The sequence below is a fragment of the Odontesthes bonariensis genome, chromosome 4 (assembly GCF_027942865.1).
Source record: "Odontesthes bonariensis isolate fOdoBon6 chromosome 4, fOdoBon6.hap1, whole genome shotgun sequence".
NCBI lineage: Eukaryota > Metazoa > Chordata > Actinopteri > Atheriniformes > Atherinopsidae > Odontesthes > Odontesthes bonariensis.
The window spans coordinates 32,444,125-32,471,501 of record NC_134509.1 but is presented as its reverse complement, the minus strand read 5'-3'; the positions used below and the strand labels follow the sequence as shown (position 1 = coordinate 32,471,501).

General features: G+C 38.7%; 2 protein-coding genes across 3 annotated transcripts in view; both read left to right on the top strand.

Moving 5' to 3' along the window:
- Positions 1-1,662: 1,662 nt before the first annotated feature.
- On the top strand, positions 1,663-9,558 carry LOC142379421 (uncharacterized). Of its 2 annotated transcripts, XM_075464580.1 has the most exons (11): positions 1,663-1,737; positions 1,897-1,947; positions 3,052-3,299; positions 3,390-3,504; positions 3,623-3,719; positions 4,445-4,532; positions 4,621-4,754; positions 4,936-5,134; positions 5,515-5,605; positions 5,786-5,852; positions 7,035-9,558. In XM_075464580.1, the coding sequence occupies exons 3-11, from the start codon at positions 3,200-3,202 to the stop codon at positions 8,013-8,015; spliced, it is 1,872 nt and encodes a 623-aa protein (XP_075320695.1). In that variant the 5' UTR covers positions 1,663-1,737; positions 1,897-1,947; positions 3,052-3,199; the 3' UTR covers positions 8,016-9,558. The 2 variants fall into 2 exon arrangements, with proteins under 2 accessions (XP_075320695.1, XP_075320694.1); XM_075464579.1 differs by having other exon boundaries at positions 1,663-1,947.
- A 989-nt stretch (positions 9,559-10,547) lies between these two features.
- The window catches only part of tmprss6 (transmembrane serine protease 6), a 32,599-nt gene continuing 15,769 nt past the window's right edge, over positions 10,548-27,377 (top strand). The window contains exons 1-10 of the mRNA XM_075463990.1: positions 10,548-10,646; positions 13,830-13,958; positions 16,117-16,259; positions 17,042-17,109; positions 18,919-19,106; positions 19,215-19,256; positions 21,061-21,265; positions 22,226-22,362; positions 26,704-26,816; positions 26,924-27,033. Of these exons, the coding sequence (XP_075320105.1) occupies positions 10,568-10,646; positions 13,830-13,958; positions 16,117-16,259; positions 17,042-17,109; positions 18,919-19,106; positions 19,215-19,256; positions 21,061-21,265; positions 22,226-22,362; positions 26,704-26,816; positions 26,924-27,033 (1,214 nt within the window). The 5' untranslated portion in view covers positions 10,548-10,567. The remainder of the gene's footprint in view (positions 10,647-13,829; positions 13,959-16,116; positions 16,260-17,041; positions 17,110-18,918; positions 19,107-19,214; positions 19,257-21,060; positions 21,266-22,225; positions 22,363-26,703; positions 26,817-26,923; positions 27,034-27,377) is intronic.

The following is a 27,377-nucleotide window of genomic DNA, read 5'->3' as shown; positions in this document are numbered from 1 at the left end:
TTAACCTTTGGCTTTGATGAGAGGTGTGTGTTGGGTGGGGCTGGGTGTTGTATATACTCTGTCATGCTGGGGTTCTGAGAGAACTTGGACTCACTCAACTCCTGACATTCCAGCTCTGTGAATTATTTTTGCCCCAGAGAACGAGCCAGCAGCTGTGTTAGCTAATTTTTCACTTACTCTCTCTTATAAATCCAGCCGTCAAAAAATCTTGATGTGGTGATTTCAGAATATAACCATTCTTATTATCTTTTGAATGACAATTAATGTCAGACTATAACAGTTTAGCAGTAATTACCAAGAGAGGGAATGTCAAAAAAAGTGTATGGCCCCTCTTTTGCCATTAATATAGAGTAAATTATCTGTAAATAAGCTTGTTCGGCACTGCTACATCGAATAGCCAATTAAATTCTGAAAATAAGGATATGCTGTATGCATGTGTAACTTTAAATGGCCAGCAAGCAAGGCCCTGCATAAAGCAGCGAGTCCTCTGTGCTCGGCATAAGAATCACTAACTGTATTTTGGATAGTTTTCTATTTTCTTAAGTTTAAGACATGGCAAAATGGACAGCATAAGCAAAACTGCACTTCAAGTTTTAGTCCAGGAGCAGAAATGTTAGACAAAGAAAGCAGCATTTTAGTCTGATCGTAATCTGATTGAAAGTCACGGCTTGCAATAACAATAATGTTTTTACTTTAGAGAACGTGTAGAGGAAGTGCACCTGTTGAAATAATGGAACATTTTGGGTTAGAAGAAAACCACTCTGACCTTTATCAAACTACAAAAATAGGTGACCAGGGACAGGAAAAATGTGTGCTCTCTTCTGCGCACAAAAAAAATGAACAGAATAAACAGCACCGTGCAAAATCTTTAGAGACAAGTTAGGCTACAAATGGTTGTATTCATCAGTTGGCAATCTGTACATGACCTGTACAAAACCTGAGTGTGTCTATGTTTTGCATTTGAATTCATTCATTTTAGGGGCACTTTCTCACAGTTGTTCATCATTTGTTACTTTTTGATTGTGGTTGTTAACTAAATCTAATCATGCCAAAAAGTTGAAGAAAATACTGTTTTAGCACAAAAGTTTAGCATTCTTACATTGGTTTTAATACACTGCGCTTTTATTGTGCAAGGCTGAAGCTGTATTTGGGGCTGTTAGTGATTGTGTGCTAAACAGGTATGATTTTCTGGTTGGAGAGCAGTTGGCTAAAATAGCATCATACCACAAATCCTACATAAAAGCCACACACATATTTAGTTTAGATCCTGTTTGTGACAGAGTTTAGTTTAGACTCCAGGTTGATTAAAATGAATAAGAAGACACTGGCAAAAACTCAAGCAAACACTAGGAGATCATGCAAAAAATAATGAGGTTTTATGGAACCTGGTTCTGTGGTGTGTTATCCACCTCACTACTGTCTTACTATGAGTTGGTAAAAATCCAGAAATAAAGTTTCATAATAGAGTGAGGAAATGGCAGACATCAGGGAAATTATAGATCATAAATTTGTATGAGGACGAGAAACGTTGAATGTATGTGCCCACAGTGTTTGACATCATTGTGGGCTCTTTTTTCCTATCTAACCACATCAGTTTCAAGTTAAAGAGACAGGTTTCACAGTAGCTATTACTTATGAAAATGAACCTATCAGTGAAAGGAAACTAGATTAGGAAGCTACTCTGTGGTGTGAAAGTATCATTCACAGTGTCATACACGAAAAACTTATTCAGAAAAGGTGTGTATTCACACCAGGAGAAGACTTCTGAGGCTTATCTTTTCTTATCTTTTCTGGGGACATTTCTTAGAAGTTCAATGATAAAGTTTTTTTTTATTCATCCGTTCTGTGGTTAGGTGTATATTAAAGCTTGTTTGATGCTTTTTCACCAATCTTTAGAGGGAATGACTTCAACAGTTTGAGACAAACCTTGTACAACTTTTACAACAGGTAAGACACTAAAAATTTTGTTTTGTGCTTGTTTCTCTTCAATCTTTCACTATATAACAAGAGTTAATCCATCATATACTGTCAGGAGGTTGTATGAGAGGAGCAGGCAAGAAACTCTGTAAAAATGGGATGTCTTTATTGATTATTAATAAGAAAACAGTGTGATGACTATGTATCTATAAAGCTGTCGACTAAAGGTTTTTCAGTTTGACCAAAAACCATTTAGTTTGCACAGTTCTGTGCCCACATTTAATGAAACAGACTAAGACATGTCAACAGGTTGGTGACTCATGTATTTCAGTGGTTTCTGTTTATTTGATAGAGGAACAGGTCATAAACTAAGACGATAAATCTCTATTTCAGCATCAAGTAGGAAATCCTAAGAAAAATAATCCAGTTATATCAGAGCTTATATGTTTCCCGTTTCAAGTTCTTTTCAAGTTTTTTCAAATTTTTAAGTGATATTAAACAGAGATGATTGCTCTTTTTTTTTCTTTTTTTTAAATCTAAAGGTAACTAATTTACCTCCAAAAATGTCAAAGCAAAAGTGACATTGTATGAAACATCAGCAAACATTGTGGGTAATATTACAAAAATATTATTTTTCTGGCAAAGTAATCCACAGTTCAGATTTCTATGTTGAGCAGTTTATTTTGATATGTTTCTCATGTGCCAGAGAGTAATGAATAGGCAGCACAGATTATAACCTTTCTGATAAAGAGGTAATCCACTAGTGTGATCTCAGGATTCTTGCAGGGGGGACTCCTGCTCTTTTCTCTCACTCAATACATATGTGTGAACAGGAATGCAGTATGCTGGTGTTCTTAATCCATATATCTCCACAAATCACCTTTTTAAGGGCACAACACAAATGCTAATTCTGCTCCAAGTGGAACCACAACGTGTATACTGAGGCAGGATCTGAAACATTTCTACTAGAGTGTTTTCGACCACCTGATGCTTTCACCTCGTAGTCTTGCTGCATTTGTGGTTAGATGTAATTTTGATGCATACGAGTTACTACTAGTTACTAGTTGCTGAAATAAATGAGTGAAAAAAGAACAGCACACGGTTTGTGTCATCCCTTGCATTTGTCAAACATAGGATGAGAAGAAGAGGGAGGCGGTTACTCACACCGCAAAGCAAGTACGATCCACCAAACCCTACCCCAAATCTCAAGATCACCAAGGCTTGAGAACCATCCATCCCAGCGGTTTGAGATCTCCATGAAAGATCACAGATGACAAAATAAATGGAGAGAAACAAGAAAACCCTGTTCTTGTTTCTTCTGCTTCCTCTGCTTCAAGTCTGCACCACCAGAGGTGAAGGCTGTCCCAGCCTTCCAGATAAGAGTTCGTAATGTTTTTTGAACTTGACTTATATAGCATAAATGAAGATGTTTCATCCTTTCCATGTCATTCAATCTCCGCTGTTTTTCACAGATCTCACTTGCTACAATGACTTCAGTCAAAACATCACTTGTTTTTGGAACAGCACAACTGTCTCTGATCATATGGATAGAGTGTGCACAATACATGCTCAAAAGATTTATACCAGGTAAGACCAGTAACAGCATGAAAAACTACCACAGTCATGTTCTTACAGAGCATAATGTATGTTCAAATAACATCATGTGCAGCAACATTAATATGAACATTGTTCGTCCATGTGCCAGTAAAAATCCATACAGCGCTTCCTGTACACTACAGCCTGTTGATCCCTCCAAACCAGCCATAAGGAAGTGCTCCCTGATCTTCCAAACAACTTACATTGTGAGTGTTTAACCAAACATGATTGTTTCTATAAAATGTTTCATATCTGCACATCTGGAATTAGATCATATTCATTCACTGTAAGTTATTAGACCAGCGTAATGACTTTGTTGAGTTGACTTTCAAGAGTTACATGAAAAGTCGAACACTCTATGTCAAGGCAAGCAGGAATTCTAAATACAGTCATCATCGCATTATACTTTCCGTTAAATCTGGGTTTACAGTTTTGTCAGTGATCGTGTGGTGTACCGATAGGGAGCCCATGTGCCAGCCAAATAATCATTGACATGAGTTAGAAAATTACAGACCTGACCAATTGTAGGCAAATATAAATGTATTTAAAAGTGATATTAAGAGTCCTACTCATCTTTGGACAGGACAGGACCAGCCTGCCTATTTCTTCCTGTTTTCAGTCTTTATGAGATGTGAACCGTCAAATTTTGATTTTAGCTTCATATCTATGGAACATACAAGAGACTGGTATCACTTCTCAACTAATTATTGGCAAAAAAAAAGGCTATCTCTCAAAACAATTTTACTTTAATTTGTTCTGTTTTTGTTTTTCATGACATGTGATTCAGGATTTATATCAATTCCAGTAACATCTACTATTTTTTACTTTTGGATATGAATAATTTAAGGATCCCCATACTTAAACCGATGTTTCTTAAGGTTTGCAGAGCTGTTTTTTTAAACTCAAAAACATTTTCTTTTTGTTCTTTTAGTTTTTAAAGCGTCATATACTGTCCATTAATCTGAGCTGTATCCCTCCGGAAAAAAGTCAAATAATTTCCTACCGTCCAGATTGTCATGGTGAGTATAAACTATAATGTATACCATGCTGGAGACTTACCTGATGCATGGTTCATAGTGACCCAAAACAAACTGCGTGCTCTTGCAGTGAAGGTGAATCCTCCATCAAAACCATATGTCAACTCTACCATCGTGTCCTGGTTCACCCAAGATCCAACCCATCCACGCATCTCATCTTATTCCTCACAGCTGCAGTGGAAACAAAAGGATCAGTCATGGAGCGTATGTAAATGTTTCTGTCAATGTATAAATTAATTTAAATAAGAGCAACGAGTAGAGAGATCCAGAAAGTGACTGTTTTTACATTTGACAAATTCCGTGAGGTTGTATGAAATCAAGCTTAAATGATCTGATGTGAAAATGCGTGTATCGAACATCCACACACTGCTCCCTTTTTTTTCAGGATCCCTCTGTGCAGAAAAAATCCATTGATTGTAAGAGGAGCTGTGAGGCACAGCTGGACCCTGATTTACTGGTGAAAGGTGAGACGTACGAGGCACGAGTTCGTGTGCAGTCCATTCTAAATGATTTACATGGAACCTGGAGTGATTGGAGCCCCAGTGAATCATGGATGTCAAGGGCGGGAAGAACTAAACCCCCAGGTAAAATGAACAAAGCAAATTGATTTAGTTGAACAAATTCAGTCAGTAGATAGCACCATCTTAAAGTCACAAGCTCAGGAGTTGCAGTCAGTTTGGAGTGTCTCATGTTCAGTACATCTTCTGCTGAAGAAGCAGGACATCCTACTGCAGATGAAAATGGAAGAGTAGAGCCAAAGTGTAAGGCAAAGCCATTATTTGCCATGGTCTGTTGAAATGTGTCCATCTACCCTTTAAGCACACCTTTAATGCTCTAGATGTTTGCTCTGAAGATAACTCAAAATTACTGATTGAAACCCAGTTATCTTAGGGTTTATTGACAGGACAATTATTATACGCTTAACTGTGAGTGAAATTAATTTGTTGTGTTCTGTGTTTGTCAGGTGTGGATATTATGAAAATGAGTCTCGTAGGCCTGGGCGTGTGCGGCTTGTTCCTGGTTGTCATTTTCTGTAAGAATGACAAAACCATGTGGTAAGCCAAAAAAATGCCAAAAAAACACTTTTCCAAAAATGTTAATAACTGATTACCTCATACCATCATAATATTTACGTCCTGCTGTGTTGTTTTCAAGACTGGTATTGTGTTTCTTCCTAAAACTCTTATTATTATGGCATTACATCATTATATTGGGTTTTTCTTAAATTTTCCCAGGTTTTACAAAGCAAAAATGATCACAAGTCCACCCTTACCGAATCCAGCAAAGTCATTTCTTTTCCAGGTGAGCAAATGAATTCCTCTAATATTATTTTACTTCTTTTGAATTATTGCAATAAAATAGGAACTGTTACCTGTTAAAATTGTTTAAAACTACATGATATATTGCTTTGCATTAACATTTCTGGCATTTGGTGAAGTAAATAGCATTGAATTATGAAAAACATTTGATTATAATCAGAATATCTTTATTTTCATTGTACAAGTAAAATAAAAAAAACTGAAGTAGAGCTCTCAGATTTGGTGTAATAAAATAAAAGTTAAAAGATTAACAGCCAAACGTCATCCAAAAACGAATGGCAGATTAAAAAATAGCAGCAGATAAATAAAAGATTAATAAGGAGATAGATAAATGATAACTATAGAAATATTGATCGACCGGCTACTGTACCAGCTGGTATAGTGTATGGTTGAATGTTTACGTTGTCAGGTTTGTGCATTCTTTAGTGCTGTGACAGCTCTGGGGTAAAAACAGCTTTTTAGTCAGTTTGTTCTTGCTCTAATGGCTCTGAAGAGAGGGCAACAGTTCAAGCAACTGACTGATCGGCCCCCCAATCTTTCCCTTTGTCATAATTATTATTATTTAGATTTTTGTTTAAGCCTTTTTGCTCTAAATAAATATGTATTTAATCATCTACTTCTTTTGTCCAACTTGTACTTGTTTTGTGGGTTGGGGGGCCAAGTCTCCCTTTTTGGGTGACTTTGGACAAACAGTATGTATCATTAGAATGAATGCATTTGCTTGCTTGTGTATTATCCATTTTTATGTAAATTGATTAATTTCTATTGATCATATATTCCACAGCTAAAAGATTTATCTTAAAAAATGAGACAGAGAGGCTAAAATGTTTTTTTTAAAGTTTTGTGTAAATGCAGTTTAGGAATATTTTTATGAGGCTTCATCCCTACTAGCAAAACTTTTCACTTTACACTAGGTGTGTCAATGTTTTTCCAATCTGTAAATGAAAGTTCAGCTTTGTGGTGGCACAACACACTATATATTCTAAAAGGCAGACTTGACATAAAGCAGTAAGATGTGCACAATGTAGACCATGATCCCAACAATTACTCATCAGTGAATTTAGATTTACATCCTTATAGACAAATACAGACTGTAATACTTTTGTCTTTTCAACCCTTCTTATTCTTCATCTTGCTGCTCTACCTTTGATCTTTTCTCCCTCAGACTTGGCTAACTCCGCACTTCACCAGTGAATCCTTTCATTCCTACTTCAAACCAATGGAAATCGCTTCTGTAGAGGTAACCACCACTGTTGATGCTGTCACACATTGCGGGCCAGATGTGAAAATGATTAAAGATGAAGAAAACTACGAGTCCACCAGCTCCAGCTTCTCCAACCCAAGTTACTCTGAACTTTGCAGTCCTCCTGTGTCCTCACTCACTGCTGGGAATCTGGAGCCCTGTGCTGCTGATTCCTCTTACGGGCCCGTTTGTGGCCAAGGAGAAGGGAAAAACAAAGGACATGATAGTGATGTAGTGGCTGAAAAAAAGATCCTACAGTTGTTTTCCAAGTGCAGCAGCAATAGTGAGTCACTGCAGGTGATTTCAGACTATGAGAAGTTTGAGAAGGTCCAGTTTGAGTGTCTCAGGCTACAGAGTGTAGATTCAGGAATGTGCAGTTGCGAAGAAGTCAGCCAAGAGAGCATGGAGGTAGATAGCATCAATGTGACTGATGAGGGGACTCAGGACAAGGATGAGAAGGAGGGAGGGGATGGGAAACATTTAAGTTTTCAGAGGCTGTTTGGGAGCAGTGAAGGTGATTTCGCTAAAGAGTGTATTGAGGTTTCCTTCGATTACAGTCTAATCCCAAAGCTGCAGGCTGACAGCCCTGAGCTTCCAAGCCTGGAGTCGGGCATAAACAGCAGCGGTGAGGAGCGTGAGAGTCAGGAGGAGAGCATGGAGGATGAAGACAAGTCCACTGAATCTACTCGCTTCCTGTTCCCTCCTCATCCTTCTATTGTTTTACCATGCTCCCTGCTCTCTTTGTCAAAACAGTCCTTTAACTCCTCTAGGTTGGATTTGAGTCCAGCTTTGCAACCTCTTCCATGTCCCGGCATGTTTGAGAGGTTTGCTCTGATGTCGGAGAGCAGTTTGATGGAGCCCTCTGATGATGGGTACATGCCAGTGAGAAAGGAGCAGAGCTAAGAACAGACAGCGGGTCTAAAAGCACTGTAAAATGCATGTTGTACAAAAGATCAGGTAGCATGTGCAGGATCCATCTCTATTAGACAGCCAGAGCTGATAATGGATTGTGCTATGTCTGTGGTCATTTTTATTGAAATTATTTGTAATTAATGTGGCCATTTTTCATTCATGTAATTTTTCTCATCATCTAACATATTTATAACATATTTAACCAGTAAATTGCCAGGTCGTCATTGTAAATACGAAAAAAGATATATTCTGCCTCAGGAGGGATTATTCTTGCTTTCAGTACCGAATTTTTTTTTAAAAAGTTTGTCAATTTGTCTTATTAGTTCTAAGAACTGTAATGTTGGTACTGATTGACAGAGGTACGATTGATGTCTTTTTGATCAACTACTTAGACATCTCAGAATATTGCAGGACACTTTTCACTTTGTTTTCTATTGATGTATACTTACACAGATTGGTGAATGCTTCTTTTTTAAAACTATATTTCTGAATTCAAAAGTCAGTGAATGTTTGGATGCACAAATAATACTGGGAAAGATGGTCAGTCTAGTAAGTATAATGATGGTTTTTTTCCACCATTAAATCATGTGACCATCCCTGATTCATATCTTTCACAAAGGTGGAGCCACTGACTATGGAAATCAGAAAATTTAAAGTTGATAAATGTAATTGTATTAATGGCATTTTATACAAAGGTATTTCAGTCAGACAACCCGTGTGTTATTGTTTATTAACTTTTATTAAAGTATATGATTTAAGTATGGGCCCCAGGCTCCGGCTTCATCACTCCTTTTTCTCAGTCAGATTTTGGAGTGATGAATTAGATATTTTTCGCCCCCTTTATATTTTGCCCAGATGAATGCTGGGGTAGTGGAGGGGCTTATAAGCAGACAGTGTGTGGTGCTGAAGGGCAGCAGCAAGCATGAGGCAGAGAACTTTTGCAGTTTAAATAGACCACCCAGATTGGAGGGGTGAGTTTGATAGGTGGCATGTAGACTGTGACACAGACCACCAGAGCAGCTCAAGTTGCCTGCCTGAACTAGCTCACAGGTGTTGCATCATTTAAATGCTTAAATTTTTTTTTATTGGTATGGCAGATATGTTAAAACCCGTTGACCTCTGTATGAAGACTTATATAACATCATTTTGGATATTTTAATTGGTTGAGGATGGATTTTCATTTCTTTTTCTTTTCTATATATTTAAAAAGGTTAAAGTGTCTTGTTTTTAATTCTTTAATTTGACCAAATTATAAAGGTATTATGTTCAGTTATTATCAAGAACAGGTGCAGATTTGTTTACAATCCAAGAGCACAACACATTGACCTTAAAGCATTCAAACACATACAACAGCAGCCCAGGAGTTTTCAAAAATGATTTGAAACCCTGTTCTTCTCTTTTATTGGTGCATCTACTTCTGTAAATGCCTCAACTGGAAACGTCAGAAGAACTATGTTTCCTCTTGTTATGACTCATTCTGTATGTGTGTGTTCTCTGCTGCTCCATCAAGACTATTAAATGCCAACCATCAAAACTGATGACTTTATAATCATAAAATGTCATATGACATATCAGCATTTCTTCGCACATCACAACATATTTATCCTTAAAGCTTCATAAACAAAACGGAAACATTCTTTGGTAACCTACAGCACCTACAGCAAAGCAGCTGGATGAATTTAATGGCATCTGTGATTTTTCTTGTTTTATATATATATATATATATATATATATATATATATATTTGCTACATATTTTATAAGGATCAAAGGTTTTCCAGGTTTACTGGTTTTGTTTGTATCTTCTCTGTTTAGTGTATGAGGTGGCATCACTACTTAAATACTAGATGTTACGCAAACTAAAAGCTCTCATTTCTTTTTCTTTTTGGAACACTTAGATGTCTTCTCTCAAAAGACATTAAACAGAGATGGAACTAACATGCATGGAAATAAAAAAAAATGACCAAACACTGTTTTTTAAAAAGAAAGAAATACTGGAAGAGATAGAAATATTGACTCTTGTTGAAATTGGATTACACAAATCTGTGTTTCAGTTTATAGTAGACTTATGTGGGATGTCACACTGGGATGTCTTGTTTGCCTGGAAAGTTAAATGAACTCAAGCTGAACATCATATAATCTTAACCCAGCTTTGTTCCCTACAGACTTACCTGAGCAGGGGAGTTGACTGCATCACTGTTGCCAGGTGATGCCACCAGCATTACTGCTGTGCACATGACTCATTGCCTGTCTTTATTAGATGTGACTGTGCTCTACAATGTGTATTGCAGCAAACCCTTTGGAGCTTTGTTGATGCGTGGCGATAACTCAGCTTATGTCAATGAACAAATTCAAGTGAGCTTTGGGAACCTTTGGACTTACAAACAAAACAGGATCTGTTCTCTGTCTGTCAGAGCAACATGTTTCGCTGTGTGATTATCAGAGATGCTTTGTAAAAGCTGTTAGATTGGAAATTTAAATTTGAATGAACTCTCATGGATAGTACGATGATATCCTAAGGAAGAAGTAATTTGGAGTGATGTAATGGCGCTTGGACACGGCTCAAAGAAGTCAATTTCATGTGACCAGGGGGTCACACCTGCTTCTATGGACAGTGGGGTCAGTAATAGCAACATAATACTTGAATAGTTATTTTGTATACAGTGCATTTGTCTGTGAATGCTGTTGTTTGAATCTGAATTTGCCAAAATTGTATTCAGAGGGATTTTTCAAAGTGGAGCCAAATTGAAGCTCATTTCTTAATAACTAAAATATCCACTAAATGAGGAAGTTGCATTCATATAACCTTCGTGTCACTATGGCTTTTGGGTTTCTATTCTTAAAAGCCCTTCCTGTTACAAGTTAGTCATCCTCACTTGGTTTCACGAGAACAAATGTGAGAAAATCCCTTAAAGGGAAACTCCCCTGAATTAACATCAAAGTCCTGTTTGAGGTCTTAGGAGTTTCTGCATATGTAACAAAAAAAGATGGACTGTGTCAACACTGCAACATCCCTTGAGTCGACACTGGTTTTTGTTAGAAGTTTGAAAGAAAATGATGTGAGACGCTTGCAACCCACTTCCTCCTCTGCTCAAGGCCACGCTTTTACCAACAAAAAGATATACAAATAAATAAAAAAATTAAAGGAACCATCATGACATCAGCCATTTGTGTTTAGAACACCTTTTTGAAGCTTCAATTTAGGCATTTTTTACCTCAACCATCTTATCCTTTTACGACTGAAAAAGATGAGTGAAAGGTAAATCTGGCTGTTAAACATGGACAATATGCTTACACTCTAAAGTATATCATATGTTTTACCTTAACATGCCTAGAAAATTGAAAGAAGACATGAAATTAGATACTGAGATCTTATACTTGTGAGGGGAATACTTACTATAATAAATGTTAGACATAGGGCCGTTTTCCCATAAAAACTTCTGGAATACAAGATTTTAAGCACTGCTGGATCGTTGCATTGTTTACACTACAAGACATGTTTCTCCTGTGTCCAGGAATTTAAAAATGGCTCGTTTGCGGCAAGAGCTTACTCACTACAAGATTTTTCAGCAGACTGAACTCCTTGTCTTACTGATCTCTGTCATCTGACATGTCACACTCTGTCCACAAGAACACAATAAACACATTACAATCAGGTGGTGACTGAGTTGTCGAATGCATAATATTCAGTCTGAAGCTGGGACATGTCTGCGAACCTCAAAGATTACATCTTTGGAGCTTATAAGCAAAGTTATTGTTGACCACTGTTCAAACTGTTGATTTGCCTCAGTATCTGAGGCACTTTGTCTGCTTCTTCAACATTTGTCTGGGACATGAAAATTGGACTTAAACGTTTGAAGTGTGAATGAGGTCTTATCTTATCTTATCTTATGTTCTCTTATTGTACTCAGAGGACTTAAAAGCAAGCAGATAAGAGGTTTTTTCATCTTTTGCATATAGTCGAGGACCTGCCTCTAACACAGTAGTCCAGAATCTCAATCCATACTGTTGGTGATCATTTTTTACTGAGAAAATATAAAAGAAATATATAAATAAGTGTTACTTCTGATCATGTTGTTTAAATCCTGTACCTGTACACCTACAAGCTCTGTTGATGTGCTTTACATGACTGAAGTTATAAACATATAGACATATCCAGTTTCTTGTATTGTCCAAACGACTAGAACACTATTTTATTGGAGGAATTTTCCTAGATTTAAGGTAAACACAAGAAACTTGTGCTTAAGAAAAAATGGACCAGACTCAGTGAATAATTCCCTATAATCCCTATATATAGATCAGTGAGCAGTGCTGACCAACATGTCATTGGGGTCATCAGGTGGGAACCTCCTTTCATCAGTGTTTTGTCTAGTTGGGCCCACGACACCTCCAGGAGGCAAGACAGTGATCACTGGCGTCCCAGAGTCACTCCCCTAATGCCAGCCATCACTGCTCCTCACACCACAACAACCATCTTTTTTTCTTTCTTTTTTTTTTTTTTTTACAACCACAAGCTACCCCAGCCTCTCACCAACTGCACACCAGTCACAGCGGGGTGGGGATACAAACCCTGTTTCGGGTAGGGGGTAATGAAAGTATAGAGGGTGCCAGAGGTGGAGGCAGGACAAGACACACTAGCAGATTCAGCAGACGAACTCAGCTAAACAGTCCTACAATCACTAAAAATGCCAGCAAAAACAAAGCCATACAGGCCAACTCAATTTCTTCTTTGCTTCTTCAAAGAGTCTGTTTTCCGTAAGTGCTCCCCCTGCTCTGCCCTCAGCTACTATTGCTTCTTCTTATCCAAATCCACTGACTGGACTTTATTGCCTCATCTGACACTTCCTTCACTATTTTCCTCACACTTTGTCCACTTACACCCAACTCCCTCAACAATGAGACAACAGACTTTGCAACAAATCCTCTACATCCTACTTCCACTGGACAGATTCTAACCTTCCATCCTCGCTGCTCTGCTTCTGCCCCCAACTCCACATATCTAACGTTTTCCTTTCATATGCTTCTGCAACTAATTCCTCCCAAGGAACAGTCAGCTCTATGAAATAGACTCTCATTCTACTCCAAGACCACAATACTATATCAGGCCTTAGATTTGTAGAGGCTATTTCCTGGGGAACAACAAGCTTATTTCCTAAATCTACCTGCATCTCCCAATCACAAGCATCCTCCAAGCACCCTTGCCTCCTTATCGTCTAATCATACTGCAGTACCATTTATGCCATGAAAGGATTCTAAAAGCACTAAAAAGGGCAGCTATGGCTCAGTGGTTAGAGTGGGTCGTGCAATAACCAGAAGGGTTCAATTCGCACTCTCCCAATTCAAAAAGACTGGTGGAAGAGTGTCACTCCACCTCCTTGTCATGGCTGCAGTGCCCTTGAGCAAGGCACTGTACCCCCATGGTCCCCAGGTACTGTGAATGGCTGCCCAGTGTATGGCATCTGTCTCTATGACTGTTTGACCCTGTGCATGTGCATGTCCATGTGTGTGTGTGTGTGTGTCAACAGGTGCCAACCTGAATGGGTTAAAAGCAGAGGACAAATTGCATGTGTATGCATGCATGTATACATGACAATAAATCTGCTCTTAAAATGTGACACATCAAAACTTTCAGAGTATTTGACATTAGCAGCAGCCATTCAACCCTTTTTAATTTTAATACCCAAAGAGAAAAACCCAAACTGCCCCTTGATTAAACCCTATTTCAGGTACTACCGTGTTGCTTTTTGACAAAGGACACACATTCTCTGTTGGTCACAGTGAGTTTTTACTTGTTCTGAGCAGGTAGGAGCTGCCATACAAAATGTGGCTCCACTGACCCGGAGGACAAGGTCCTGCAAGTGTCTTCTTGCCTGCCTCATCATCCTCATCGTGATCCTTATAGTTGCAGGAGCCACTCTGGCATGGTACTTCCTGGGTGAGCAGTTCTTTCTTCCTTGGATTTACTCATTTTCAGCTATGCCAGTGCCACCAATTCTATAGACTAAAATAGCTGAACAAATTCAGTACTGGATAGATTGCTATAAAGTGAAAATAGAGAAATATTGCAACTGTCAGATCGATTGCCCTGACACGTGATGTTTCTGTAAAGGGATTCACTTTACTGCTTGATCCCGCAGAAAATGCCATCGTCGGATTCAAACCTTATTTGTTTATGTCCTCAGAGCATCACATCCAATGACACACATATTAACCTTTCCTGAACGTGGTATTGCTGCTAATTTAGAAAATGTCATTCGATATTAGACAATTAACATGTTAAACATTTGTAAAACAACAGCATGTTAACCATTGGTGTTATAACCAAAAGCTATGTTGTATTAACATCCAAATTGGAGATGTAGGAACCTCTTTTTCAGCAACTCAAATCTATTCAGGCTAATCAGTACATAAATCATTAAGATTAACATTTTTGATATTTTTTTATCTATTGTGCATTATTGCTAATAGATAAACAATTTAAAAGGAAATTGAAAAATATATTTTGAAGACAATCACTGCCTAAAGACCTGAACCCATGCACAAAGAATGGGATTCCTCTTTAGCGATACTTTGCCAGGCTTTACTGCAGCTGTCTGCAGTTGTTGGTTATTTGTTGGTCTTTAGTTTGGTCATCAGCAAGTGAAATGAAGCCGGATCAGGTTGTTATCAGATTCTTGACTCTGCAGACTTCTGCACCAACAAAAACTCCTTGGTTACTATTGCTGTAAGTTTTGGACTATTTTCCATCTGTATTATGAAGCACCATTCAGTCAATTCTGCTGCACTTTACTGAATCTGAGAAGAAATTAAATTCCTGCACACCACTGGTCTAATCCAGCTGCTTTTACATTCTGTCTCATCATCAAGAAACATGAGTGACCCTTTGCTGTTGCAGACAATACTTCCCATGCAATGAGCTTATTCTTATAGCTTGTAAATGTTTTGCACATTGGGGTGAACCTTCTGTATTTGTGCTTGTCAAGTCTTGTCTTTATAGACATCCTGGCAGGATGTTGCCACTTCTAATGGTCCTGCTCTTCTCCATCTCTTATATATATATATTATATATAATATCAGATATATTTTCTTTCTTGCGGCCAGATAATTGCCTGTTTAATTTGAATTAAGAGATTTTACTACATGTTGTGCACCTTCCCAGCTGATGATATGATGCACTGCACTGTCACAACAATGTTAGCGTTTTTGGGCCCACAAAGCAGACAGAAGCCGAGAGTAAAATCCAAAAGGTTTATTTTATAAAAAAGAAGAGTGCTAAGGAGATTCAGTCAAGGTATCCAACACAGGCAGCGGCGAGGTGTGTGGTTTGTGGGCTGGGGGTTTTACCGGACCAGAACTCAGAAATTTCTAGGAGCGAAAGGTGGAATGGCGATTGGACCCTCGCTGCAGTTGGACATGGTCACAGGGCAGGTCGTCTGAAGAGGTAAAGTCGACAGGGAATCTGAATACTAGAAGGTGGCAGCATATGTTCAGCAGGTTTCCTACAGGATATAAACATGGATGTTACACTAGATGCTACAACAATCTGGCAACGAGTGAAGACAGGACCAGGGTTTAGTTGCACCAAGAGCTGATGAGTAGATGAACCACAGCTGCGCTGAGAGAACCTGCTGGAGCAGAGAGGGAAACCACGCCCTGACCACACCACACCCATTCACCAGGGGGAGACAAGACAAACACACACGAGGGAAAAGGGAATGTAAACGAAGGGAGAACAAAACGCCAGAATCCAGAGATTCATGACAAACACTGGCCAACACCTGAGCATGATATAGTATTTGAGTTCACTTTTATGATTTAATTGTAATCCCTGAAAAAGAGTTCTCTACGTATAAATGAGTTGCAAGTCATAAACTATTCCAAATTGGGTTTGAATACCTTGAAGTAAAAGTTTATACCTTCAGGTCATATTCTTTACAGTGCACAGAAAACACTTATATAGTATAAGCAAAGAGAAATAACCAGATTTGTGTCATTGTCTAAATATATCAAGACCTAACTGTATACAGCCTCACAGATGGCATGTCTGTTGAGTTATTCTTGATATGTTGATCTCTTTTCTTCATCTATAACAGAGTACAGGGTTTGGGTGTTTGAGCCTCGTGTTCACCAGCAATACACAGCTTACCTAACAATCCTCAACAGGGACTTCTCTGCTGATATGTCCTCTCACAACAGTCCTGTGTTCAAGAAAGAAGCCAAGGGAGTACAGAACATGGTGAGCAGAGAGCACAAATTCTAGCATGAACATTAATAATGTTTCATTCTAAAATAACTCCACTATCATCACAAGAGATCCAGGTCACTGCTTGTTTTCTGATTTTATTTTCATTTTTGTCAATGACAATCAGATACCTAACGGAAAAGAAAATTGTTAATCAATTAGCTCTCAGTGAAATACCATATTCAGTATGTGTAAAAAATGCTGATTGACTATCCCAAAGAAACTGAATACTCACAGCAAAATGCATTTTTAGAAATTGATAGACTTGAATTGTAAAAATGTGTTTAACAAGGCCCTCGAGGACTGAAACAATCATAAACTGACTATTTAATTTTTCACAACATCAGAGCAGAGAGCAAACTTAAGTACAGACACCAGCATAAACTGTTCAGTTCGGTTCAGTTCAATTCATCCATTCATCCATTTCCTATAGCCGCTTAATCCAATTCAGGGTCGCAGAGGGGTTGGAGCCTATTCCACCTGCCATCAGGCAAGAGGCAGGACACACTCTGAAAGGCTTGATAGTCCATCACAGGGCCTCAACACAATTTGATTAAATTCAATTCCATCTCAGGGCATTTAAGGGCACCAGGCCTTTATTTCTTCAAGATTTGCTTCCAACCAACTGATTAGTTTAATCTGGCTTCATGGATAACTATAGCTGAGAATCATCTGCATTGCAATGGGAATTTTACATTTCTGTACAGAAGGTAACATCCACCTTGTACCTAAATGTTGCGACATGAGCAGGTAACACTGTGTTTTCTGTCTCCCAGGTAAAGAAGATCATGAAAGCCTCCTGCCTTTCTCGACACTTTAACTACACAACTGTGTTTGCATTTGGGTATGTGGACCAAACTGTTATTTACACAGGGCAGTAATAATAACTAAGCCTGTGATGACCTTGCATATGACTCTGTGCAATGTAAATCTTCATTACTTGCACCAGAAACACTTTACATTAGATAAAATGCACTTGAATATGATAACACGACGCATGAAATGATTGCACAAACAGAGACTGAGGTGTTCCTATAGATGTCTGGAAAATGATGTGCTTGGATAGCTGCCTTTCAGCTGATACTGAAGGCCTTTCCTGTGGAAGAAGCACATACATGTAAGGTTTCGCTAAGCCAGTAACAATTACTTTTAATGATACAAACTAGGACATTGAAAGATGGATTCCAGAATGTATAATGTTCAAGTGTCTTACCTCTTTCCCATTTCCAGAGTGCAGGATTTAGGTGTTGTGTCTAAAAATTGTTTTTAGTAAAGTCCTGTTTTTCTGAGTTGTTAGATAAGGTGATTTGTGTGTTATCAGTTTTGTAGATTTTTGTAGGGTTTTGTGGGATTTAGACTGCCCTGTTAGATAGAAGAGCATGGGAAGGAATTAGTGGTCATCTATAAAAGGCTGTCAGTTCAAAGCAGTGGAGGCTGCTGCTATGACCTGAGGCTACCTGAGATACAGAGGTCTGTGTATCATGATGTTATTTGTTTGTTGTGGTTGGTCTACACTAAATCTCTGCCTTGAGCCTCTTGTTTAATCCAGCCGCCACGGGCCGTCCTAACACTCTGGAAACTCATAATACACCGGGAAAGACAGCAAGCAATACAGGTTTCAAACAGAATATTCTTTTAATAGTGGTTCATATTTTCTTTACATGCCAGCTGATTGAGCGGTTGGTAGGTTGAGTGTTAATAACTTGAGTGGGTATAAGTTAGTGCTTGTGCACACAATTGTTGCTCAGAAGATCTCTCAGGTAAATATCTGGATACCCATTGCACTGTTGATATTCACATGTTCTCACTTTGAAGTGTCAGCTTTGAATCCAACATGGAACTATGCATCTTCTATTCAGCTAATTTAAATGTAATTTAATGCTAATGAACTTTGCACTTATCAAGATCCAGGGTTTATTTTGACTCGCACACATAAAAAAATTGCTTTCATTAACGATGACAGTAAAATTCTTAATTCTATAGCTTGTTCTCAGCAAAACAATATTTTCAGTCAATATGTTGCTCTTCAAACAGGAAGCACTGCACAGTTTATGCTTCTAACTCTGTTTCTGGCAATCGATAAGCTTTTTGAGTTTGCTGCAACAATGAACAATGTGCTATTAGGCCCCCAAATATCTCAGTATTTGAAAAATAGCTTTCAAAATCATGACAAAATGAGCTCCTTTCTCTGTTTTGAGGTGTGTGGGGTCTGTCTGCTGAAGTGAGTGAGAGATCTGAGATGAGCTTAAATGAGCTGTACTAACTTACAAGTTCTGACACTCAAGGAAGGCGCCCTTACAAAAGTGTCAAACCACATTCTAGCACAAATGATTGAGCTCTCAATAAGTCATCCTTAATTTCACACTACAGATGCGCTTTTTATCTTAAGGTCTAAATTAAGATCATGAGGCTTCTCCCAGTGCCGCACCATTTTACCACACAGAATTCAAACATCACAAAGTGGTTAATTTCTCACCTTCACAGTGAGATGTATGATGTATCTCATGGTGTGGGAGGGCACAGTGATCTCATCCACACAGAGCACACTTTAGTATTTTCAATACCTTTAGTATAAATCAAGCATCCATTTTTTTCAGACTGACTTGTAACTGCTGTGTTGATTATGGCCTTGTTTCATGGCTTTTTCCTGCAGGGAGGGGAGTGTGGTGGCTCACTTCTGGATAGTGCTGTCCGTGCCCAGCAGTCTTGTTGGGAGAGTTACATTGGAGAGGGTCACCAGCAGCCTGGCGAAGGGCCTTAGGGGATACAGTGGATCAGAAGTGGAAGAAACAGCCAGCATTGACGGCTACCTGTTGCATCTCCCTACACTGTTTGTCAGTGGTGAGGAAGAGAGTGTTTGTGCGAGAGAGAAATGAGAGTCAAAGGGGAGAATTTGTTTATGATTTAGTTTTGTTTTAATTAGTTTTCTCTTTGTTCCGCTCCCTACAGAAACCGAGCCCAAAGTTATAGAACTTCTGAAAGCTTCATTTGGTATTATACTTGATTTTTTTCTTCATTTGCCTTTTCATAATTTCTGCTCTTGTATCAGTTGATTTATTTTGGTTGATTTGTTGTTAGCATGCAGCAAATTAATCTCTATCTTACCTTCACCAAAGCTGAATTCATGGAAATAACAGAAGAATGAACAGTATGCCTTTTGCATGTAAAGCTACACATTGAATTGCCCACTCAAAGAGCAGTCTGGGATTTTTTGTCTGAGCAAAAATACAAATAGATAACCTGTAACTCCCACTATACCACACTAATTTGTCTAGATTTAGAAGCAGTTTCATCCATTTTTTGTCTTTAAGACAGGCTTGTATTACCCAACTGACTTGTTTGATCTGGTTTCATATATAGGTATAGCTGAGTATCAGCAATATAGTAATGGAGATTTATGCCATGCTGTCTAATATTACCTAATGGAACCCTATGGAACTGGAATCTATTAGATAGATATTTCTTGAAACGGCAAAATGCAGCTCCTTTCCTCCAAATGACACATTCAAGCCTCTGTAATAGATGCTGTGATCGATGGTATCAAATGCATTACTGAGATAAGTAATAAGTAAACAGGACGAGCTGCAGAGAGACTGCTATCAGAGGCTAAGAGGAGATTGTCGGTAACTTTCACTGGTGCATTTTTTGTGCTATTATGTAATCTGAATCCTAATTCAAACCTCCTCTTCAAACAGATTGCTTCTGATAATCACAAAGTTGAGCTGCAACAATCTTTTCGAGAACTTTACACATAAATGGGAAATTGGATATACGTGTAGGTCTATAATTAGCTAACAGCCCTGGATCAAGAGCAGTTTTCGTAAGCAAAGGTTTAATTACAGAAGCCTTAAAAGTCTGTGGTCCATGGCCTGTCAATAGAGATTGAGAGATTAGAAAAAGCTTTTTGTTGTTGGCTCAGAGAGCTTAACTGGGCAGAAACAGTCTAAACACATGTCAGGTTCTAAAGATACTTCCCAAACTACTGGACTTGATGACACATCAGTGACTATAGTGGGGAGGATCCATGAATTTTCTCTCAGATATAAACAATTTTATTGGTGAAAAAGTTCATGAAGTCATCACTACTACAAAGTTTAAGGAATATCAAATCATATATGGCTCAACAGTGCTAGGACTCTGAGTCAGCCTGGCTACAGTGCTGAAATAACCTGGGATTGCTCTTATTCTCCTCCATCAAGGATGAATGATAAGCAGTTCCAGCTTTGTGGAAGGCTTTCATATATGTTATTGGCTATTTGTCAAATGGGCCCTGATTGGCTACCTTATAGAGTCTCTGTGCAGTCTCAGGCAGGAAATACACAACACTCCTATATTGAATATTGCATTCTGGTTGTTAGTGAATGTGCTAACTGTAAACAGAGTTTTTAATGCAGCCACACAAAATAGTGTTGTGAATGATATAGGTAATATGCAAATTGTGAAAATGAGAGGAAACGCAAGAGCTTGTTCAAAGGCAGTGAACAAGTAACCCTGGTTCGCTTATCGTTTATTTTTTAGTGGAGACTAATGAGTGTTAATGAGTGTGTAGTTATCAGAAAACTCCAAACTCTTTGTATACTGGGCATCTCTCTGACTGCACAACATGTCCCAGTGTTCAAATGTGATGACTGCGCAAATGATTTATTCAATGCATTAAGTCCAAATATAAAATCAAAACCAAAACGAACATTTCAAAATGATGAAATGAGCCATATCCTACCCATGTATCGATGGCCCTGCTTTAACAGATAAGTTAATGAGCTCCAATTCTAATTTCTGGCTTCTTCGCCCCAAGATTGTTATCGCTATCAGAAGGTGGTGTCCAGAAGCCCCGTGGCTCTCCGTGGCCCTGAGACGCACCGCTCCTCCTGCTTGTGGCACCTCCAGACCGCCCCTGGGTCCCAGCTCGAGCTCCACATGGAGTGGGTGCTGCCTGAGTGCCGAGACAGGCTGGTGGTGTACAACTCCCTTACGCCCTCTGATAATCATCTCATCACATCGTGAGTTTGTTCAAAAAGAGGAGAGTTCGAGTTCTCCACCGGTCTGTATTTTGCGAATGATTTGGTACAAAATAGATAAGGGAGGCATTAAAAAAAAATGCCTCGAACTTCATACAAAGAGCAGGAAGCAGAAAACAGGAAGTGTGACAGTCCAGCTGAGGCAGACAGTTTTTCTACTTGGCTTGTTGGGTGTTTTGAGTTACAATTATATAGTGGCTTAATGCCAAACTCACTCCATCACTTTAAGATCAAGGTTCTGTGGGGTTATCCATCTTTGTGACAAAAAGTGTTCACCAGATGCCTCTTTGACATTTTTGAACGGGGGATAAATATAATTACAAGCTGCACATCATGTTTATTAGTTGTGACACATCGAGTCAAGTGTTAAAGGGCTCAAAGCTACTGCTCAACACATACTTACATTTTCTCCTCATCTTATCATGAGTGAGAATCTGGTGTTAATGTCACGCCCCTGTAAATGGGAAACAGAAAATATGACATGTAGCTTCAGTCAAGTCCAATGTTGTAATGGATGAACGTAAGCCACACGTTCCGTACACAGGCTGAATGAGGCATTAGCAACCATGAACAGATCCTCCAATCAGAAACTTAGCAAACAAGCAAACATGGCATATTCTAATTTAAGGTGCATTTCCCCAAAACATTATAGAAGTTAAATAAGACAGCATTCTAAACACAGATCATCTTTCTATCCCCTTAATCTTTTCAGCCTTTTTTTACCCAAAAAACAATGGACTACTGATCTACAGATCATAGTGCATTTTCACTTAGCAGTTTTAACTTTTCCCTTTTTCTTTTACTTTGGACAATTTTTAATTATCCTTGAACTTAAATCAAACCAACTTATATCAACCCATTCGATGTATTCAGTACTGCCTCATTTCTATCATCCTTACGTTAACAATTACCCTGATTCCACCTTTTTCTCTGTTCTTCAAGTGTGTATGGCTGCAGCAGACATGAGCATGTGGTGCGTGTCCTGTCCTCAGGCGAGTGGATGACGGTGGTTTGGAAACAAGGTCTTTACAATTACAAGGACCCCTTTTCTTTGTCTGCCCAAGCCTGGGCCCACCAGGGTAAGACTGGCAGAACGCCTAAACCTTCTCACTGGTTTATAAATGAGTCATGCAACAAATAAAGACAGCCTATTGAGATATTTTCTCATATTTACAGTATTCACATAAAACACATCTTCAAATGTACTTGTTCATAAAGTCAATGAACTCCTAAAGTTCAGTCAGATTGGTGTATGTTTCTCTTCATCACATTTCATGGTAATCGATTTTTTTCTTGAAAAATATTATCAAAAAATAAATTAAAGAATGTCTACCTCGTGGTAGCACGAGAGTTAATGTCAGGAGATCACTAAAATCAGGAGTATTCAATCCCTAGGTGATGTCTGTATCAATAGTGTCAAGGTAAGCCATCTCGGCCATGCCACAGCAGGTTTATTAAGTTCTGCAAATTTTGAAACAGCATGTGGAAAACTGTTAAGTTTAGACTTAAATGCTATTGATTTTCTAATATCTTCCAGTCCTCATGACCTAGTTAGGGTTTGGGTTGTCCGTAGGTTTTCTAAAGAAGCTGTTGTTGACCTAAAACTGAAGAAACCAAATTTCGATCCCTCTCCGCCAAAGAACTAGAGGCCCATACCCAAATCAACCGTGAATTTGAAAGATTTTGGAAAAAGTAGGACCAGAGCATTTTATATTTTTTCAAGAGCGCCTCAAAAGTTTGTGCCAAAAACTTTTCCATAACAAGCTTTTCTTTGGAGGGTGTTCATATCATGTTATTTGCCAATTTTTATGTTATCAACTGTCTTTCTATTGCTGTTTTTTTGTCATTGTGTTTTTATCTGTCATGATATTGTGAAGCACTTTGTGAATTTTATCGAAGAAATTTGTTATATAGAGAAACTTTACTAACTAAACTTGACTACTTTATATTACCATTAACAGTTTTTATACAGTATGTTGTTGTTGCCAACAACAATGCCGCAAATAGGAATGAAATTGAATGAACCAAATACAACAAATGTCATCTCAAGGCACTTAGATAGTAAGTCCAATTCAAGCCAATTGGAATTCAATTAATTAATAATAATCATAATTCATAAAATAATCCAATTCAGAACCAGACTCAGGCCCCATCCACACGTAGCCGGGTATCTGCTAAAACGAATATATTTTTCTACGTTTGGACCTGTCATCCACATGAAAACGCATAAAAACGCATCGTAAACGAATGTTTTTAAAAACTCCGGGCAAAGTGAAGATTTTTGAAAACTCCGTTTATGCAGCTGCGTGTAGACAGAGATAACCGGAGTTTTGCGTTTTCGAACGTCACAATATGCGCCAAAACAACAACAAATCTGCTTAAAAGTCTAAAGTGCGACCTTTGTTTACTGAAGAAGCATGGATGCCTTCAGAACTGTGGTGGTTATTATTGTGCAGGCGCTGTTTACAGCCTTGAATTTACACGCTCAAGTCGTACTCCTCACTCCTGTCGCTGTCGGAATTATTACGTCCTCATATCGAGGGGCAGTCCACTGTCATATGATCACCTGTCCGTGCTCAAAAAAGTTGCGTGCACACTTTATTATTTAGCTGACGAGGGCAGATTGCGCAAAACAGCAAATGCATTTGGGTTGTCAAGACAGGTGAAAACGCAGATGTTCGGTTATGTGTGGAAGGTGTTTTTTTCGAAAACGAGGTAATGTGGATACAGATTTTTTTATAAACGGAGGGGGGGAAATATTCGGTTTTAAAAATACCCGGCTACGTGTGGACAAGGCCTCAGGAAGGATGGCCATCCGCCTCGACCAGCTGGGGTTTGAGAAGACAGAAAAGGGGGGAGGGGGGCAGGGGGCCACCGCGACGGCGGCACTGTAACACCATTCAAAGGATATCTGTTGGAACAGGGAAACACGAGTTAATGACCATAATAATATCACATATACATAAAGAGAGTAAAGTGAGGAAAGGTGTGACAGATGAGGCCCCCCAGCAGTCTAGGCCTATAGCAGCTTAACTATGGGATGTTTCAGGATCACCTGAGCCATCCCTAACTATAAGCTTTATCAAAAAGAAAGGTTTTAAGCCTGGTCTTAAAAGTGGAAAGGGTGTCTGCTTCCCGGACATTTACTGGCAGCTTATTCCACAATAGAGGGGCCTGAAAACTGAAGGCTCTGCCTCCCATTCTACTTTTAGAAACTCTGGGAACCTCAAGTAAACCTGCAGTTTGGGAACGAAGTACTCTGTTAGGAAAATATCTTACAATGAGATCTTTAAGATATGATGGAGCTCGGTCATTAAGAGCTTTATATGTAAGGAGAAGAATCTTAAATTCTATTCTGAATTTAACAGGGAGCCAATGAAGAGAAGCTAAAACGTCAAAACTCTGGTTGCAGCATTTTGGATCAACTGAAGGCTTTTCAGAGAATATGTGGGACAGCCCAATAATAAAGAATTACAGTAGTCCAATCTTGAAGTAACAAATGCATGAATTAGTTTTTCTGCATCACTCTGAGACAGGATGTTCCTGATTTTAACAATATTACGAAGGTGAAAGAAGGCAGTCCTAGAAACCTGTTTTATATGCGAGTCAAATGATAAGTTCTGGTCAAAAATAACTCCAAGGTTCCTCACTGTAGAACTAGAAGCCAAGGAAATACCATCTAGAGTAACTATATAGCTAGACAATTTCTCCCTGAAACGCTCAGGTCCAAAGATAACGACTTCAGTTTTGTCTGAATTTAGAAGCAGACAGTTCTGAGTCATCCAGGTCTTTATGTCTTTAAGACATGCTTGTAGTCTGACCAACCTATTGGTTTCATCTGGTTTTATAGATAAGTACAGCTGAGTATCATCAGCATAGCAATGGAAATTTATGCCATGCTGTCTAATAATGTTACCTAATGGAAGCATGTATAAAGTAAAAAGAATCGGTCCAAGCACAGAACCCTGAGGAACTCCATGACTTACTCTGGTGTGTGAGGAAGATTCTTCATTTACAAGAACAAACTGAAATCTATCAGATAAATATGACTTAAACCAGCCTAATGCAGTTCCTTTAATCCCAATAACATGTTCAAGTCTGTGTAATAAGATACTGTGATCGACCGTATCAAATGCAGCACTGAGATCCAACAGGACAAGCACAGACAACAGGTCCGCTATCAGAGGCTAAGAGGAGATCATTGGTAACTTTCAGCAGTGCAGTTTCTGTGCTATGATGCACTCTGAATCCTGACTGAAACTCTTCAAACAAATTATTTCTGTGTAAATGATCACAAAGCTGAGCTGCAACTATTTTTTCAAGAACTTTAGACATAAAAGGGAGATTGGATATAGGTCTATAATGAGCCAACACTTCTGAATCAAGAGTAGGTTTTTTAAGTAAAGGTTTAATTACAGCAACCTTAAAAGTCTGAGGTACATATCCTGTCAACAAAGACAGATTGATCAAATCCAATATGGAAGTGTCAATTAATGGGAAAACCTCCTTGAACAGTCTGGTTGGGATTGGGTCTAAAACACAAGTTGATGGTTTAGAAGAGACTATTGCTGTCGTTAGATCAGAGAGATCAACTGGGCAGAAGCCGTCTAAATACAAATCAGGTTCTAAAGATACTTCTAAAGCTGCTGTACTTGATGATACATCACTAATAATAGTGGGAAGGACTCCATCAATCTTCTCTCTGATAGAAACAATTTTATTGATGAAGAAGCTCATGAAATCATCACTGCTGAGAGTTAAAGGAATAACTGGCTCAGCAGAGCTCGGACTCTTAGTCAGACTGGCTACAGTGCTGAAAAGAAACCTGGGATTATTCTTATTCTCTTCTATCAATGATGAATAATAAGCAGTTCTAGCTTTACGAAGGGCTTTCTTATACATTGTTAAACTATCTTTCCAGACTAACTGAGACTCTTCTAAATTAGAGGAACGCCACTGTCTCTCCAGCTTTCTTGCAGTCTGCTTTAAAGCACGCAGCTGTGAATTATACCAAGGAGCCAACCTCTTCTGACTGATTACCTTCCTTTTCAGAGGGGCAACATTGTCCAGTGCTGTACGCATTGAAACTATAGTGCTGTCAACAAGAGAGTCAAGTGCTGCTGGAGTAAAGTTTAGGTAGTCGTCCTCTGTCATATCTGCACATGGCAGTGAAGAAAAGGATGATGGAATTAATTCTTTAAATCTGGTTACAGCATCCTCTGATAGACACCTTCTATACGTAAATTTCTTCTCAGAAACTGTATAGTCAAGTAATGTAAACTCAAAGGTTATCAGAAAATGGTCAGGTAAGACAGGGTTATGAGGGAACACTGTTAACTGTTCACTCTCAATGCCATAAGTCAGAACAAGATCAAGGGTGTGATTAAAAGTCACTCTTGCTCTGACTTTTTCTTTGTTAGACTGTAATTCCTCTATACAGCTGAAGGAAGTACTTGGGATCCAGGGGACATTAAGGACACCTTTCTTTCCCAGCTACTACCCTCCAAACACCAGCTGTACGTGGAGCTTTACTGTAAGTCTAACCACCATTCATAAATATTTAACTGAAAATGAGTATAATTTCATTCCTTAAGGCTCTGAATAGTTTTACTGCATTTTCTATCCTGCATGTTATGTCAGATGCCAGGTGCCGACATGGGCTTGGCTCTGAAGTTTGATGGCTATGAACTGAGCAGAGCCAGCTACAACCAGGCATGTACCCAGGGACAGTGGATCATTCAGAACCGCAGGTGTGTAACGATTAAACCAGCTGGTCTGAGTTTAGAATCTATCGTGTACACTAACACGCTCTTAATTCTTGGCTCACCAAGCCTCCTTAACAGCAACAACCAATGAGTGTGAAAAATACAGAGTGGTCTACTTTGGCTTTAAAGGAAAAGTTTTTTTTTTTTTTTAAACCTGGACCTTATTTCTGGCATAAAATGCGTTCATCTACTCACCGATAACCAAACTGTTTAACTTCCCCTTTAACTTAATCTTCTTTTCCTAAAACAGTAAAACAGCTCATAAACAAAAATATCAAATTGCACATTCTTAGTGGAATAGCATTCTGAAGTTCCCTTTTGAGAACAAA

Bases quoted from the DNA above. Each gene is read 5' to 3' on its own strand.
- LOC142379421 (XM_075464580.1), top strand. From the start codon at position 3,200: ATGGAGAGAAACAAGAAAACCCTGTTCTTGTTTCTTCTGCTTCCTCTG. The intron at 4,755-4,935 runs GTATGTAAATGT...CTTTTTTTTCAG, and splicing joins AAAAGGATCAGTCATGGAGC to GATCCCTCTGTGCAGAAAAA. The intron at 5,853-7,034 runs GTGAGCAAATGA...TTTCTCCCTCAG, and splicing joins CAAAGTCATTTCTTTTCCAG to ACTTGGCTAACTCCGCACTT.